This window comes from Hirsutella rhossiliensis, assembly GCF_020360975.1.
Source record: "Hirsutella rhossiliensis strain HR02 chromosome Unknown scaffold00003, whole genome shotgun sequence".
Taxonomy (NCBI): domain Eukaryota; kingdom Fungi; phylum Ascomycota; class Sordariomycetes; order Hypocreales; family Ophiocordycipitaceae; genus Hirsutella; species Hirsutella rhossiliensis.
Genome location: NW_025408669.1, coordinates 6,591,871 through 6,607,785, shown reverse-complemented (window position 1 = coordinate 6,607,785; position 15,915 = coordinate 6,591,871). Strand labels below are relative to the sequence as shown.

The following is a 15,915-nucleotide window of genomic DNA, read 5'->3' as shown; positions in this document are numbered from 1 at the left end:
TGCTTCGAAACTCGCCACGAGCTTCAAGTTGCCTCACAGATCTGAATAAGGGAACAGTTGGAAGCCAGTCCCTCTTCAGGTTGACCGAGGAAATTGCGAGGTTCAGGTAAGGCAAGGTGAGGAGAGACAGGTTGAGGTGGTGAGCGCCTTCCCGCCATGCACGTAATTATTACCAGGTACAGTGTAAGTGTACTGATACGTTGATACCCAAGGTAAGGTACCTACCTAGGTACCTACCTTTTTATGGTAGAAAAACAATGGGCCGGGGCCAACCGATAGTCCGGGTTCCTTGGCACGTGGCCCGACAAGTCCTGCGTCGCACATCACAGTAACTAACTCTGTACCTACTCCGCACATGCAGCACTTTGCAAGGAACCCTACCTTTTTTATGTACAGGTACTCCGTACCGCTTCGGTTGCGGTGCTCCCTGGCTTCTTCAGCCGTCCGATTGCGCGGAAAGCAGGGCGACAGACAGGCTGCAACCAACTTGCCGGAACCCCCAAGCAACCCAGGGCCAGGGGACGACATCCAACAGCACCGGACCTGGCAGATCTCAAGATTGATGAGCCTGCAGCTCTGGGTCAGGGGACTTGGCATGGTCTGCTCCTTGCAAGAGCCGGTTTAGGGCGAAGAGCAGCATGTCGTGTAAGCTACATACTGTGTGTACATCCTTCTCAGGCACACCGTCCTTTATCCTCCCCCGCAGACCACGGGAGACTCCGGATCAGGAGTTGTGCCATGGAGATTCGAGACGTGGCCATCACCTGCTCCCAGGGATTGTTTTAGCCGCCGGTTCCAAATGCCAGCTGGTGTTGGCGCCGATGAGACAGCAGCCAACCTGGCTGCACCATCTATAGGTTTCGCCATGCAGGCGTTCACGTGCGCAATACCCTATTCATAGATGCTTAAAGGTATGCAAGTTGGGTAGGTTGTTGCAAAGGAGGGGCGAAACCGAGGCTCAACCTATACAGTACAAAGTCGAGGCAATGGGCAGGGGCGCGCGGGAGCGCGAGGGCGTTTCTCTGTTCGACGGTTACCGCACCCTGCTCCTCTGCGGATTTTTGGAAGGTTGCGGAAGACGTTGGCTCGGAATGCATGATTAGGGTACCTGGACAGCACCAGAAAAAGTATTGCCGCCACTGGCCCTCGGCGGCAGTAGTAGAAACCGAAGATATCGTCGACTCGCGATCGCTTCATGTAGGTATATCGAGGTCGGTAGCCGGCTGGGGAAGTGGGGCGGGACACGGAGCTCTTTCGACATGTCCTTTTCGAGAGTGTTTGGGGATCGCAGCTCCGACCACCGTCACAACAGATGCTGCTGCCACGGACGGCGCTCCCACTGCCACCTCCTCGGGAGGGCCCCCGGTCGGTCACCCAGCGACCACTCCTTCATGGCAGCCCCTGGCCATGGCGGTCGGGCTGGCTCTAGGGCAGGCTGGGCGACGCTGTCTCTCCCGCCGGCCCTCGCTCGGGCTTCCCAAGGCTTGGCACCCGTCGTCCCTCGGCTTCCCGCTTCTCCAGGTCAATCATGGCTTGCTTTCTCCCCCGGACGATGATGCCTTGGCCATCGTTATTGTCCGCTCGTCGTGCTTGGTGTACGGCATCCGCGCATCCATCGTATGTAGCCATCTATCCACGTTTCGCCTGCTGAGACGAAGCGTTCAGACATTTTATACAGTATATACTGTGTCTGTCTGCCGCTGTTCGGTCCGCCGTCCCAGGTCACATGCATGTCGTGGTCGTCGCCGGCCACGTCGACCCAGTCGCCGTCGTTGTGGCGTGTCATCTGACCGGATGGTTTCTGCGCTGGCCAGGGGAGGGGGGACGATCGTGGCGGGTTTTTCAATGCGGCCTGGGGCTCGTGTAATGGCACAGGCAGTCCTGCTCCGCTCTGCACGACACAAGACCAAACGGCACGGACGACTGTCGACCAGCCCTTAGGCGCATGCTGTGTTCTGTCTGCGGAAGCCAGGCTCTCGACTCGTTGGTTGTGATTCGGCAGCCACATTCTCGCCTTGACGAGCTTGGTACGGCACGGCAGTTGGCATCACTGCAAGAGGCTCGAGCGAGCTGGGGGGCGGCTTCTATAAAGCCTCTAGCTCTGAATCCAGTTGTTGCCAGCCGGTATCGGATGGGCTTGCCCAGCGACTCACAGCTAGGCGCGTTCGTGAGAAACATTGTCCTCGGACACGGGCGCTTCTTTTTGGGCACCATTGCCTGAATGGATAAGATTAAGCTCTAATTATCTGCATGCTGCCAACAAATGGGCTCCCACGACGACAGCCTCTCGCTTGTTCAGCTGCGGGGCATAGCACGCACATACTGGGGCGCTGCAGCGGACAGGGGACCTGTGGTTTTTCGAGTCGTCGCCCATCAGCCCGTCACGGCGGCCAATGTGACGTCTGACTCTCGGCATTGCAGGTGCGCATCACGGCTCGAGTCTGTGTGCATCTCATGCCGTCGTGGCGTCAGAGCGTCGGCTAGGCAAGACTAGATGGCGACGAGTGTCTGCGCGCCGGCATCGTCGATTGTGTCGCTTCAATGGAGAAACACGGCCCCCGGTTACACCTGCCGCAAATACCCCGTCTTCGTGTCGACTGCGACACGCGGAGTAATAAATCTCTGTGCGAGCAGGAGATTTGGGGAGTGCAAGCATCTTCCCCGCTGCTCGGGGGAAGGGAAGCCGGGTGTACTTTATCCCGGCCAAGCTTGGACCATCACAGCTTCTGCAGTCTGCATCCCCCACTGGCCAATGCCTTCGGCCGCCCCTTGCCTTACGTCAAATGTAAACAAACCCAGTGCCGCTTGGTGTCAACAAATCTCCCGACCGACTTGACATCATACCAATACTTGTCAGCGGTGCTGCATACATTCCTGTCCTTCCCCTCCGCTTTAACTCCGCCCGTCAGGCGTGCGCTTGGCATTGGAAACCCGCGATACTCCTCTTTTGAAGCCCGTCTTCGCCAATGTCGCCGCGTCCGCGTCGCCGCTCGGCGCGGTTGGCTACCTCGGCTGTCAAGGTAATATGACTTCCTCTCCCCCGTTTCGACGACCCTCTCCTGACTTGTGGCAAACAGCCCAGGGCCACTCCCGAGCTGTCTTCCTTGGCCGAGCGCGATGAGACCCCCCCTCGCGACGAGCCTAAGGGCCGCGACACGCTTCTCTCGCCGACGCGTCCGGAGCTGAGCACACCAATGTCCTCGGCACTCAAGCCTCCACACGACGAAATGCACCCCAGCAAGGTCCGTCCAACCATGGGCGAGCCCTCGTCAGCCCTTCGACTGGGCTTCTCCGACATTCCCTCCAAGAGAGAGGGGCCTCAGGCCGCCGCCTTGACCTCGACCCCCTCCAAGATAGGCGGCATTCTTTCCTCCCCGTTCACATTTCGATTCACCCGCGAGGCCGCCGACACGGCGCTCAGCAGCGATGCGCGGCGCATGATGGATCAAATTCGAGGTCAAGCCGCCAAGATCAAGGCCGACCTGATTGCTCAGAAAGACGAGGGTGCTTCTCCCAAGACGAGCGGCCGTGTAATTGCCAAGCTCAAGGGGAAATGCGGACGCTTCAGTGCTGCTCACACGGCCGAGTTCAGCAAGATGGACTCGATTGAGGGACACGCGTCGGCCTGGAGAGCCCAGAATGGACGGTTCACCCCGGCAAAGTCGAGCTTGAAGCGCTCTCCCTCCAAGGCAAACCTCGACGCCACGCCGCTATCCCAAGGCTCCGCCATCAAACCGACTCCCTCCAAGTCGCTTCTTGCCGAGATGCCTGATGGCGGTGCCAAGCTGCGCCTGAAACGAACCTCATCTGTGGCAAACCTAGACTACCATCAAACTCAGGATGAGCACAAGGAACATTCTCCGGCCACGAGCCCTGAGAAATTCCTTGCTCTCGCACGGACTGGCCAGCAGTCTACCGTCAAGAGATTGAAGCAGCGCTACGAGGACGATAGTTCAAGCGCTCGTCCTGTGTCGCGCGACGGGAGCTCACTCCCTCGACCAGTGACTCGCAGTGACAATCCAGGATCCTTGTCCAGATCGAAGTCAGGCCTGGCGCGCCTCATGAGCCCTACTAAGTCCTCCATGGCACACGCGGCAGGCCTCCAGGATTCGACTAGCTCGATAATCATGGCGTCCCCGAAGCCAAGCCAGCCCGGTATCCCCAAGTCGGCATCGGCGATGAGTTTTGGCTCCCCGTCAAAGCCGGCAGACTTGAAGCGGCGTATCATCAGTCCCGGCCGATTCCACAAAGTCAAGTCGATCCTCCGCGGGCAAAAGATTGACATGGACGGCGCAAAGAGCGCCATTCCTCAGCCCGCCGCTCTTGTCTCGCAGACTCCAGCACCGCCGCGGACCGACAAGGCCTTGCCGCCGCTTCCTCGGACAACCCCCCGACGCAAGTTTGCAAAGCGTGTGGATTTCACGCCCGAGACTTCCAAGGCAGCCATGGCGCAGAACTCGCCCTCCCCTCAGAAGCCGCACCGGTCTCCTCTGCAGGCGGTCGACGCCCATCACTTTGCGGGGCTCGACGAGGTCTTGGCGAAGCCCAATGACAGCCTCTATCCCGATCTCTCGCCCCTGAGGCGCCTCATCGAGCCACGCTCCCGGGGAGAAAAGGCGTCCAGCCCATCCATGGCCGGTACATTTACGTTCCGCAGTGATCACACAATCAAATTCGAAGACGCGTCGGCAAAGGACTTCGGCGCTTCCCCTAGTCAGTCGGGCGTTCGCCAAGTCCGTGGCTCGATGATGCCCGCGACGAACATGCCTGGCAGCTTCCCTCCTCCGCCGTCCCCCAGCTGCCATCCGAACAAGGAGAATGCGGCCCCGTCGCCAGCCAGAATGCTGCGAGGCACGGCCCACGGGATGCCCAACAAGAAGCGACACCGCGCCAGCTCGGACGAGGAGGACGCGGAGAACGAGGCGGCGGAGCGTGCGCTGAAGAAGCGCAAGAACGAGCATGTGCCCGAGGGCCAGGCCTTGCTGGCACCCCGCCTGATGGGCAAAACACCTGCGAGTGGTGTCAAGAAGGGCGGCATCGGCCGGACTCCGAGCAAGACTCCGAGCCGCCTGCCTGGTCGGATTCCCGGATCGGTGAGCCCAAGCAAGAAGGGCTCTGTGCTTAGTGTGAGTCGTCTCAACATGCTTGCGCGCCCGAAGAACCGAGGCTAGGAAGCATCTTGAATGCAGGGGAGAGAGGGGGGTTGGCGCAGACGCGGATTCCATTTGCTTGCCGCGCAGTGAGCGTCAGGGGAATCTCGCCAATCTTTGGGAATTGTGTGCCTCTCGACACAGGCGGACTAAAAAGGGGCACCGCCTTCATCAGCTGGCGTTGGGTTGTTTGTCTTTAGGTTGCGTGACTCTATGGTCAAGGCTCGGTCGCGAGCAACGGTTTCCTCACACAGTGGCCTTGGCGGCCTGGGAGGGGAAAATACACGGGAAGAAAGGTGCTGGCTGAGCTGTAAAGATATGTCTACCAGACACTGTATCAACATTGCATCTATTGGGCTCACTACCTGTCGTCTTCTTTTCGCTCCGCTCGCTGCTTGGTCCATGAGGTTGTTCTCCTGCCTGCTCGGCACCAGGCGCACCTTCCTGACATGGCCTGAGGCGGCCTTTGACTTGCCTCGAGCCGGTGTTGCGGCGACGAGAACTGACTCCGCTCCTCGCATGTGGCCTGGGGTGTCCGAGGCCCTCACCGCCCTTGTTCCTTGGACATTGATATTCTCATACTGTATTCCATTCCCTAACACTCCTTTATTTGCAAGCTCTCCCCCTTCCAGGTCGAGGGAAGGTCCAAAGCTTCTCTTGAACCGCCATCAAGCGCAGCCCTTGGCCAGGTCTTCTCAGAACCACCCAAAGACACAAGCTCCCGATATGAAGCCCGCAAACTACAACAATGTCTTCACGTGCACGTTCTGCCGCGGCATCTCGGCCGGGCCACCTCGCATACTGGGACGTTCAGCCCGCCTCACCTGCGAGCCATGCTACTCAGCGCTCCTCGACCTCTCCATCTGCTAGGTGTGCGGGGAGATGATATTCCGGGGCGACGAGTGCGTGAGCTTTGGCTGGTGCTTCTGGCATCCCGCATGCTACGGCTGTCTGCTCTGCGGTAGCCGGCGGGTCTGTGCCGGCGTTCCGGTTCACGCTCTGTTCGAGGACAGGGAGGACGCGGGACACAGATCTGCCGCCGGCGGGAAGGAGGTGGCGGAAGCTCCGTTGTGTGCCATGTGTGTCGTCGAGGTTGAAGCTGCTGGGCTGGATGAAGAGGCGGTGGTGCGAAGAGGGTTGAAGAGGGTCAGCATCGTGGACGGAGGCGTGACGCGCGAGCGCTGGGTCCGGAGGCAGGGCCAGCAGGACCGTCTGGCACGGCATGCAAGGGCAACCCAAGAGGTGAGATGCTGCGTATCCGCTTCTGAAGTGGGGGAGGCTCTGACATCTATGCAGCCATCGGGGGCCATAGGAGGCGATGGAAGTGCAGGCGAGGCGATGCACGTCGATGACGCTCCCGTAACCACCATTTGGGTCGACATGCATGACCCAGTGAACGGCCTCTCCTTCAAGCCGAGTCACTTGAAGCCAATCCCCTTGTTCATGGACTTGTCAGCCGTCGAGGGCGCTCCTAAGCATTCTCTGTCGGATGCCGATCCCCTGAAGGTCCGAGGTGGCTACTCCTCGAGACAGCCATGTTCAAGGCTGAGGCACTCGGAACCAAGTCCACCACCGTCGCCCGACACGTGAGATGAAGACGGCGAGATATACGTAGTGCATCGAGATGGTAACGAGGCGTTGTTTAGGCACGGGGCCTAGGGTAGGTGGGCATGGGAGTAGGGGTCTTGGGCCTTGGCATGCCTGTACGAACTATGGTCAAGATAACGACAGCCCTACAGACAATTCAGGCGTGGCTACTTTTTGTACGCGTTCGTACGAGCAAGACAAGGAGCATGGCTGGCCAAACAAGGTCTTCCGAAGCCTGGACGTTGGGCATTGTGGAACCGCAGCAGCAGTGAGAGCGCCAGGTACCAGTGGCTCCCCGGTCCTCCGGGACCGCGTGTGCTGTTAGCGATGGACCAGGGTGAGGGGGCACGAGGCCTAACAGACGGAGGTGAATCGGGAGCCCTAACAAATATCGCCCGGGGCACAAAAAATTCCCCAAGTCTTGGGTAATTTAAGCGAGAGCGGGCGGGCCATGCTGAGGCGCTAGCCGGCAACTCACTCGCTCACCAAGCTGAGAGACAGCTCCTCCGCAAATGTACCTGTAGCTCACCCACCGCCCCTACCGTCCTGTGCTGTACCTCGAGCATTGCGAGGAGCCTTGGGCGAGGCCAGATCCATCGTGCAAGGATTCATTTTTTCTCCTTCTCCCCTACTTCTCCATCGACGGCCGCCACCCCCCCCTTCGTCGAGCACCTTGTCGTGCTCCCACCCTCCGGAATAGCTGGTGCTCCAGCACATCAAACGAATCACCCCCCCTTTCCTGCGCGCTTTTCATCCTTCCCGAGGTCATGCAAGCGTAGCAGCCTCTCTCCTCCCTTCCTTGCGCAACACCATAGCAAACCAACCCCGACTTGCCGCATTGAACGAACGCCTCGACACGGCAGGCGACAGGCCATCAGCCGATCAAGATGTCCAACGTCCAGTCCCAGGTACGACCGCATCTTTTTCTACTCCTTTTCTCCCCTCCTGATCCTCCCCACCACCGTCCTCCCCCTCTCCACCTGGTTTCCCTCGCTCCCTTTCGCTCCCGCCTCAGCTTCAGCTCGTCGGCCTCGTCGGCCTAGGCTTGTCGCCCAGCGCTCCTTGTCGCTCGACTGACCCTGCATCAATTCATTGACGGTGAGATTGCTGACCAAGTGCTTGCAGAACCGTTTCGCCTACCTCGGTAACACCCTCCTCTCCCCTTGGATCTATGCTCGCCATCTCGACGCAGATCTCGGCCGACGCACAACCCCCCAATCGTGGGTCCCGAGAAACGAACTACATAAGCTGACTTTCGGATTCGCCGTTTAGGCAACGACGACGATGGTGAGGAGAAGCCCGTCGTCCCCGTCAAGACCATCGACAAGGCTACCAGCCGCACGACCAAGCGCAACGTCGAGCCCCAGGCGCCCGCCGCCCCTGCACTAGGCTCTGGCGGAAACCGCCGCGGAGGCCCACGTGGAAGCGAGGGTGGTGAGTGCTATACTTGATATACTTTTGGAGTCGAGCTGGGCTATTTTTGATGTCTTGACGTCCGTTGTATGAACCCGTCCTGATTGACCCGGCTTCTGCTAGCCTTCCGTGACCGTGGCGCCGGCAGCGATCGCAACCACGGGCGATCTACCGAGGAGGCCCCTAGAGATGGCCCCCGGAGTGGCTATGGTGCCCGCGTCCGTGGTGGTAAGTCGCATTTGCATCCCCCACCTGGAGCTTCCGAGGAGCCTCCATTCAAGTGAGAGGGTCGAATACTAATGTGCAACAGGTCGCGGCTCTCGCCGCCCCCGCGAGTTCGACGATCGACACCCTTCCAGGGCAGGCGGTCACGGGTATGGCATCAACCCTGTTTCACGCCATTTCTCGTATCTCGACTGACAACTGTCTATAGTGGCTCCGACAAACAGGCTGCCCAGTCGTGGGGTGCCACCGAGGGGGATGCCGAACTGAAGGACGAGCAGGCCGGCGAGGCCATGGCCCGGTCCGAGCATAAGGACGCTCTGGCCGAGGATGGCGCTGCCGATGAGCCCGCTGAGCCCGAAGACAAGAGCGTCTCGTATACCGAGTACTTGGCCCAACTGGAGGAGAAGAAGAACGCCCTCGGCTCGGGCTTCAAGGTCCGCGAAGCCAACGAGGGCAGCAAGCTCGACAAGAAGTGGGCCAATGCCAAGACCCTGGAAAAGGAGGACGAGGATTTCATTGCCAGCTCCGGCGGCAAGTCGAAGCGTGAGCGCGAGCGCAAGACGAAACAGACCATCGACTTCGACCCGCGCTTCGTCGAGCCTGAGCGCACCCGGGGCGGCGGCCGAGGCGGCCGAGGCGGACGCGGTGGACGCGGTGGCGAGCGCGGCGGCGCCGATCGCGGCCGGGGAGGACCCCCCCCCTTCCGCGGTGGACGCGGCGGCCGTGACAACGCTGCTCCCATCAACACCAACGACCAGGCTGCCTTCCCAAGCCTCGGCGGCAAATAAGCCTTGATGCGCAGCCGGCTGGCCCCCTTCGCGCATAGTCAGGACAGGCTGGCATGACGACGACGGATGGAGGAAGCTATATCCAACCCCTGTCACCCCGCCAAGTGGAGGGGAACTTCCAATTACTGCTACCGCCCCCTTTGTGTTTGATAGTCGAAAAAAAGTTGCGATGCTCAGTGCCTGTTCCTGAAATGGTCGTTTGGTCTGCTCAGGCGGCCTGGCGGGTGGCCGGAGACGCAAAGTCCCAATGCTCCCCAGAGGCTCGAGTGCTGCTATATCTGCGTCTGCCCAAGTATTTTCCAACTAAGATAATTGCCATCTTTGCATGATTATCCTTGCTTGTTATACTACGGCAGGCTTTCTTATGGCCTCCTGGGGTTTACGTGTGCCATGCTAAAGCTGCTACACGCATTCATGACACAAAGCATGGCCGCCTGACAAGGGACAGTACCATGGCTTTGTCTCAAGGTGCCCTAGCCGGCTCCGTAGAAGGAGGGGGCATCATGGGTTACCATACATTAGTGGCCAACATTTTGTTGCTCAGAACTGTTGTGCTCAATTTTTCCACCTATATTCTTTTTGAGATCTGCTCCATCCGGGCCAATCTTCCCGCCTTCCATTCCGTTACTCATAGCTCGCTGCCGGGGTTGACCCCCAGTCCTCCGTCCCGCCTGCGACGCAAATTTCAAGGTACCGCTCGGGGCTTAATCAAGAGGCCTGGAGGATGGCGACGAGCTGCCTGGCGACCTCGTCGCCCACTTCCTTGGTGCTGGCGCTGCCGCCCAGGTCCTTTGTGCGCAGGCCGCCGTCGAGGGCATTTTTGACGGCGGCCTCGATGGCCTGGGCCTCGTCGGGGAGGTTGAGGGAGTAGCGGAGCATCATGGCGACGGAAAGGATGGTGCCGATGGGGTTGACGATGCCCTGGCCCGAGATGTCCGGGGCGGAGCCTAGGCGAGGGGGAAGGAGTTCAGATGGTTAGCCGTCGGCGAACTTGGCAGGCGGGAACACGCGCTGCTTGCTCCCTTGTTGCTCTTCGCTCTCCCGCGTTTGTCTTTGGGCGGTTTGACTTTGGTTGCGGCAGAACAAGGGTGGAAGCTTGGTGGATGGAGGAGCGCGGAGAAGCGAGGGAGGGGAGAACTCACCGTGGATGGGCTCGTAGATGCCGCTGCAGCGGCTCTTGCCGTCGGGGATGCCGCTGAGGCTGGCGCTGGGCAGGAGGCCGATGCTGCCGGGGATGACGCTGGCCTCGTCGCTGATGATGTCGCCAAAGAGGTTGCTGGTGACGACGACGCCGTTGAGCGACGTGGGCTTCTTGACCATGATCATGGCGGCGCTGTCGATGAGCTGGTGCTCGAGGCCGAGGTCGGGAAACTCGCGCTCAAACGTCTCCGTCATGACGCGCCGCCACAGACGACTCGTCGCCAGCACATTCGCCTTGTCGAGCGACCAGACCCTGGCATCGCCCCTGCCGCGGGCCAAGAAGCCAGCGAGGCGCGCGACGCGCTCCACCTCGGCGCGCTGGTAGGCCTCGACGTCCCACGCGCTGCCGGAGCCGTCGTCGTCCTCCTTGCGGTCGCCGAAGTAGATGCCGCCCGTGAGCTCGCGCACAATGACGAAGTCGGTGCCGCGGCACACGTCGGGCTTGAGCGGCGACGCGTCCACCAGCGCCTCCGACGCGAAGAAGCACGGCCGCAGGTTGCCGTACGTGCCCATCTCCTTGCGCAGCCGCAGGATCCCCTGCTCCGGCCGCACCGCCCCCGTGCCCCATTTCGGTCCCCCGATGGCCCCTAGCAGCACCGCCGAGGCCGACTTTGCCGCCGCGAGGGCCTCGTCGCTCAGGGGCGTGCCCGTGGCGTCGATGGAGCACTGTGTGTTTGCGCATGCGGGTTCGTTGGTCAGATGGGGGTTGGGTTTTTTTCCCAAGCGGTACGAAATGCTCTCTCGAGGGCAAATCGGCCGAAGGGGACTTACACCGCCCAGCAGATGCTCCTGGAGAATAAACTTGCCGGCGCTGGGCCGATGCTGCTCAAGCGTTTTGAGGACCTAGCACCACCACCACAGCTCACGTCAGTCCCCCCCGTCTCCCCTCTATGTAGCTTTCTTCCTCGCCGAGAGCATAGCATACCTTGACACCCTCGGCCACGACCTGCGTCATCTCGCGTCAGCTCTCTCTCCCGCTCTGCGTTGGGCTCTCCCCATCCTCGCCGCAGTGTGACTGACCTCTGGCCCGCAGTGATCGCCGGGAAACAGGACAATGTTGTGTTCCGCCATGCTCCAGGTGTGCGTCCCTGTTCAATAGGAAAAATCGACGTGTTACTTTTTCGGTCGACGAGAGACAAGCAAAAATGCTGGCGCCGTAAGTATATGTGCGGTCGTCAAAGAAGCTCCGAGGGGCAATGGCAGACGAGGGGGAAAAAAGATGGGGATCCCCTCGTAGCTAAAGCTCCCCCCTCCCTCCCTCCACCAAACCCCGCCTGGCCGAGATCGGAGCGAGTGGTGAGGCTCTGGATGCTCCGCTGGCCCGGCCTTGCGCCACAAGGCGTGTTTACAGCCAATGCCCCGATTGCCGGCCGCGAGTGCGAGCTTCCGCCTCAACAACAATCAACTGACGTCGAGCGATTGCTGGGCCGCCGATACTTTTCACCAGGCCATCGACCTGCATCCGTGCTCGGCCCTGCGTCTGGGCGCGCAGACTGCAGCGGAGGCAGCACCGGCAGAGGGCGTCGGCGCATGCGAAACACTGCCGACCACTACAATGCGTCGTTGCCGCCCTCGATTCCAATCGACTGCACAGCCTGTCACTTCAACATTTGCGTTAACAACGGCCCGCGCCCTCGGCTGGCCCGAGACACTTGGCAGCACGCGATGAGCAGCGCCTGACTTGCGCTCCTGTCACATTCCCCTGTTTTTTGTTGATCTTTGCGCTTCATCCATTTCATTTACTGCGGGTATCAAGGTACCTCTTAGATACGCTTACACACATGTTGCCCATGGCAAAATACCGCTGTGACCGACTGTCGTTTTTGTCTTTCCTTGCCCAATGCATATCTTCGGTCCAGTCGCTATACACAATCCGCCGCGCGCTGTGCCCTCACCGAAAGGACCGGAAAGGCTTATTAGCCAGCGGTGACAACAGCCCCCCGATTCCCAGCCCGTTCTCTCGACATCTCCGCCCCGCCATGTTCGGCGTGTTGGCGCAGAAGCAGCATATATAGACGCTCGGCATGGACCGTCTCGTGATGTTGATGCATTTGCCGTGCAGCCACATCTCGCACGCTTCACTGCAAGACTGTCAGTTGCCATGCCACGTCATGGGGGCATGCTAGGAGAAACGCACCACTGGAGCATGAAGCCGTCTGCTTCGTCTGCCGAGACTTCATTGCACACGCATCTAACGCTTGGCCCATGGCTCGAGCCCGTCAGGCTCGCCGGCGAGATGATGCCGCCGGGAAAGCTGCCAACGTTTGTCGAGATGAACCGCCGGGACCGCGCGCTTCCCATTCGACTTGACCATTTCTGCCGATCCTCAACCACCTTGCGAAGCTCACTGGTCGCATCTCCTCCTTTCTTTTGCCGATCGTTGACGACAGTCTCTGCCTCGCTCTCGGCACCGTTGGCAGAGTTGCTTCGGCTCCTGTCGCTGACCTCCCGATACGAGGTGTGAAAGATGGACCCCACGGGCTTGCGGGGATCAGGAAGGGCAAAAGACGCGTTGAACGAACTGCAACGACTAGGGATAATGATGGGCTCGTCGTCCGTCGAGGAGTCATCGTCTGATGAATCCCAGCCCCTGCTTGCGACGTCTCGAGAGCTTCTGCTGCGGGAGAGGCCTCTGTCCGACGGGGACCCGTCGCCAAGGACCGTTGTTTCGGCTCTGGCCCGGCCACTTGCGTCAATCGTGAACCGAACAGACGTACGGGGTCGGTATTGGGGAGACGTCTCAGGGATTGATGCCAGGCTCGACAGCCGAGGTACTGTTTTGGAGGGCGATACCCTCCCTGATGGACGGCCCCCTGGTCTGCCTGACAGGACTCCATGGCCGCTATTTGTGGGTGGCGCTGGTCGACCGGCCTCGGCCAAGAGTGGAAGCGCCTTTCGTCCAACAGCCCTTTTGCCGCGGTTCTCACTATAACTTCGTCCTAGCCCGGGGCGTATCGACGACTTGACGGGCGAGCTGGGCAGGGCCCGGTCCGGTAACCGGGCATTCCTCGCCACCCTGGCGCTGTTTGTCCTGCGCACGTCTCCGGTTTGGCCCTTTCCAGACAACGCCGTGGCCGACTCGGCAAGGCCCGGCTGAGACAGTGTGCTAAAGTTGGAGTTCAACACCGCCTGAGGACGACCGAAGAGCAAGCCCGGGTCGACTCCGTCGCCCGGATTGATTATGCCGAAAGGGTCGTCCAGTACGTTGGAACGCACGGCGGGTACGGCAGTGTCACTTGCGTTGGTGGTGACGACTTCGGATGCCGGTGGCTTCGGAGCCAGAGCCCTTTCGCGCCTCACCTGCTGGACGGTTTCCTGATTGGTGGAAGGGGGCGGAACAGCAACGTCCTGGAACAACTGGATTTCGGCGTTCCAATCAAAGGACCCTGTATGGCGATGTGACGGGGGAGTGGGAGGTTGCATGGTATGATGTCCAGCGGCGTTGAATTCCAGATCCATGCTCATGGACACCGAGGGGTCCCAGAAGTTGGCGGGCGCGGCCGCCGGAGCCGACATGGGATAACCAAACAGGTCGCCCGAGCTGCCCATCAAGACGGCCATGTCGTGTTGCGTGGGACCGGTGAGGTCCGGCTGACCGAATGTTTCGTCATGATGCATGATGAGCCTGGGGCTGAGCTGACGAGCAGCCTTGCGAGACGTTGGTGGTGGTGATATAACCTGAGGCGGCTCTGGTGGGTCGGTGTTGGTATCCCTACAAAACTTCTTGGTCGACGTGTTCCTCGAGAGATGAGGGCTCGGCTTGGTATCAGAAGTGGCCGGGGGCCCTGTCTGGCCCGCCCACGGACCAGGCGAAGAGGGTCGACGCCGAGAGGGGTTGGCTGGAGGGAGTGACCTGTCTGGGTTGGACGAGAAGCGGCTCACATGCGCAGCAATGTCGACGACAGGCCCCTCAACAGACAGCAGCCGCTTGTGACCCCTGGAAAAGCTCGCCGGGGTCGCCGGGATGAAGTCGGCGAAGGGGCCCTGAGAGCCCCTGAGATTTCCCGGGGTCGAATTAAAAACAGAGTATTCTTCGGCAAATCGCGGGGTCAGGCCACCAGGCTCGACGAAGGAGCCCTGGTAGTGCTTGGGAGTCTCGAAAACGGGGCTGGGAAAGGCGGCGGAAGTCGGAGTCTGCCTGGGAGTGTGCGGTTGAGCTTTCGGGTCTCCAAAGCTGTCGGCCAAAAACAAGGTCAGCCACATCACCCGAAAGATGGGGGGTAAAGTAGTCTTGCCTGGAAGCCAGATGATGCTCGCTCATAGCAGCGCCGTGAATCGCAGCGCGTCACAGGCTAAGCACATTGATCCCAGGTGCTCGGTCGAAAGCCCCCAAACTACCAGAAAGATGGGGCGAAAACGAAAAAGGGAAAATTATGGACGACGCCTGCAGGGGCTGGTGTGATCCAACGCACGCCGAGCAGGTCTATCCAATGCAATATTTGTTGGTAGAAGGGAAAAGTACAACGAGTGCTCGGTCCAGGCTCGTCTCGACAGGCAACAGACGAGCCAAGGCAGAGGGAAGAGCGACGTCGCAAGAAGGATCGAGACGGGCGGCTAGAAGCGAAGACGAGACGCCGAAGTGGAAAGGATTGCGGGTTCGTCGACGTCGAGTGGAGGCAGAGGAGTCTGCTCGAGGGGGAGAATCGAAAGATGATGCAAAATCATGAGTAGACAGGCGATGGTTGAGATCTAAAGAAGGTGTGCCGAGGGGCAACGAACGATCAGCTTGCCATGATAAGATAAATGTGGGAGGAAAGGTCAGGTGAGATACGGGGAGGAAGGCAATGGGCAAAGCAAGGGGGGACGTACCTTGGACCACTTTGGCAGAAAAGCCGGGCCCCTTGGGATCGGGACAAGCGAGCTGCAGAAAGGGAGAGGGGGCAAGGACAAGGGCAGGACAGGGCAGGGTAAAGCCTCTTTTCTTCCCCTTGGATCTGTCTGGCTCTGCGGAGACGGCTGGCGAGATTTTCAGGGCTGCATGCAAGGTTGCGGGAAAAGAAGGACGAGGCGGGGAAGAGGGGGAGCAGAACGGGGGGTAAAAGGGCAAGACGAGCATGAGCAGAGAAGAGGAGGATGCAGTCAGAGATGGCTGGCTGGCTACAGGGACCAGACGAGAGGTAATACGCTGAGGAGCGTGGTAGGCTGTCGTTCTACCTACAGACCTTCTACCTAGGCAGGAGATGGACTGGTTCGTTCGGTAAATTTTGGCTGCGGTGGGCCGCCGGCTCTGCAACCCGCAATCAGGGCAGGAGACGAGGCGGGTAGAGGCGCGGTAGCGGCGCGGCGGGCGGGCCAGGCAGATGGTACCTGCGGGGGACCTCGTCTGGAGAGCAAGAGCTCTGGCGCGAGTCGACAACCCCCCTGGAGGACGAGGAGGATTGACGACGGGCGCTGAAAAGCAACCAGTGCGGAGTCCGTTTCTTTCGACAGCGAATGGTAGCTCTGGACGCCGAGTCGCAGGTACCTGCCAACAAGGCACATTGTTGGAAACGGATGAACCGCGGCGTGCGTGCACAGGTACATAAGGTGCCTACATACATGCAGCGGAGACC

At 60.2% G+C, this 15,915-nt stretch overlaps 4 protein-coding genes across 4 annotated transcripts; 2 read left to right on the top strand and 2 right to left on the bottom strand.

Annotated features, from left to right (window-relative positions):
* Nucleotides 1-2,966: 2,966 nt before the first annotated feature.
* HRG_03954 (erythromycin esterase) lies at nt 2,967-5,171 on the top strand (the record flags this gene model as incomplete). The annotated part of the gene is made up of 3 exons (XM_044862425.1): nt 2,967-3,020; nt 3,078-3,242; nt 3,309-5,171. The coding sequence occupies 3 exons, from the start codon at nt 2,967-2,969 to the stop codon at nt 5,169-5,171; spliced, it is 2,082 nt and encodes a 693-aa protein (XP_044723451.1).
* Nucleotides 5,172-7,624: 2,453 nt separating this feature from the next.
* On the top strand, nt 7,625-9,163 carry HRG_03953 (stm1 domain-containing protein; the record flags this gene model as incomplete). The annotated part of the gene is made up of 6 exons (XM_044862424.1): nt 7,625-7,645; nt 7,863-7,881; nt 8,010-8,171; nt 8,274-8,378; nt 8,461-8,524; nt 8,584-9,163. The coding sequence occupies 6 exons, from the start codon at nt 7,625-7,627 to the stop codon at nt 9,161-9,163; spliced, it is 951 nt and encodes a 316-aa protein (XP_044723450.1).
* Nucleotides 9,164-9,871: 708 nt separating this feature from the next.
* HRG_03952 (isocitrate/isopropylmalate dehydrogenase domain-containing protein) lies at nt 9,872-11,434 on the bottom strand (the record flags this gene model as incomplete). Its single annotated transcript, XM_044862423.1, has 5 exons — nt 9,872-10,110; nt 10,306-11,029; nt 11,135-11,206; nt 11,289-11,309; nt 11,384-11,434. The coding sequence occupies 5 exons, from the start codon at nt 11,432-11,434 to the stop codon at nt 9,872-9,874; spliced, it is 1,107 nt and encodes a 368-aa protein (XP_044723449.1).
* Nucleotides 11,435-12,254: 820 nt separating this feature from the next.
* On the bottom strand, nt 12,255-14,566 carry HRG_03951 (PHD-finger domain-containing protein; the record flags this gene model as incomplete). The annotated part of the gene is made up of 4 exons (XM_044862422.1): nt 12,255-12,444; nt 12,501-12,936; nt 13,291-14,102; nt 14,166-14,566. 4 exons carry the CDS (start codon nt 14,564-14,566, stop codon nt 12,255-12,257), a joined length of 1,839 nt encoding a protein of 612 aa, XP_044723448.1.
* Between the last annotated feature and the right edge of the window lie 1,349 nt (nt 14,567-15,915).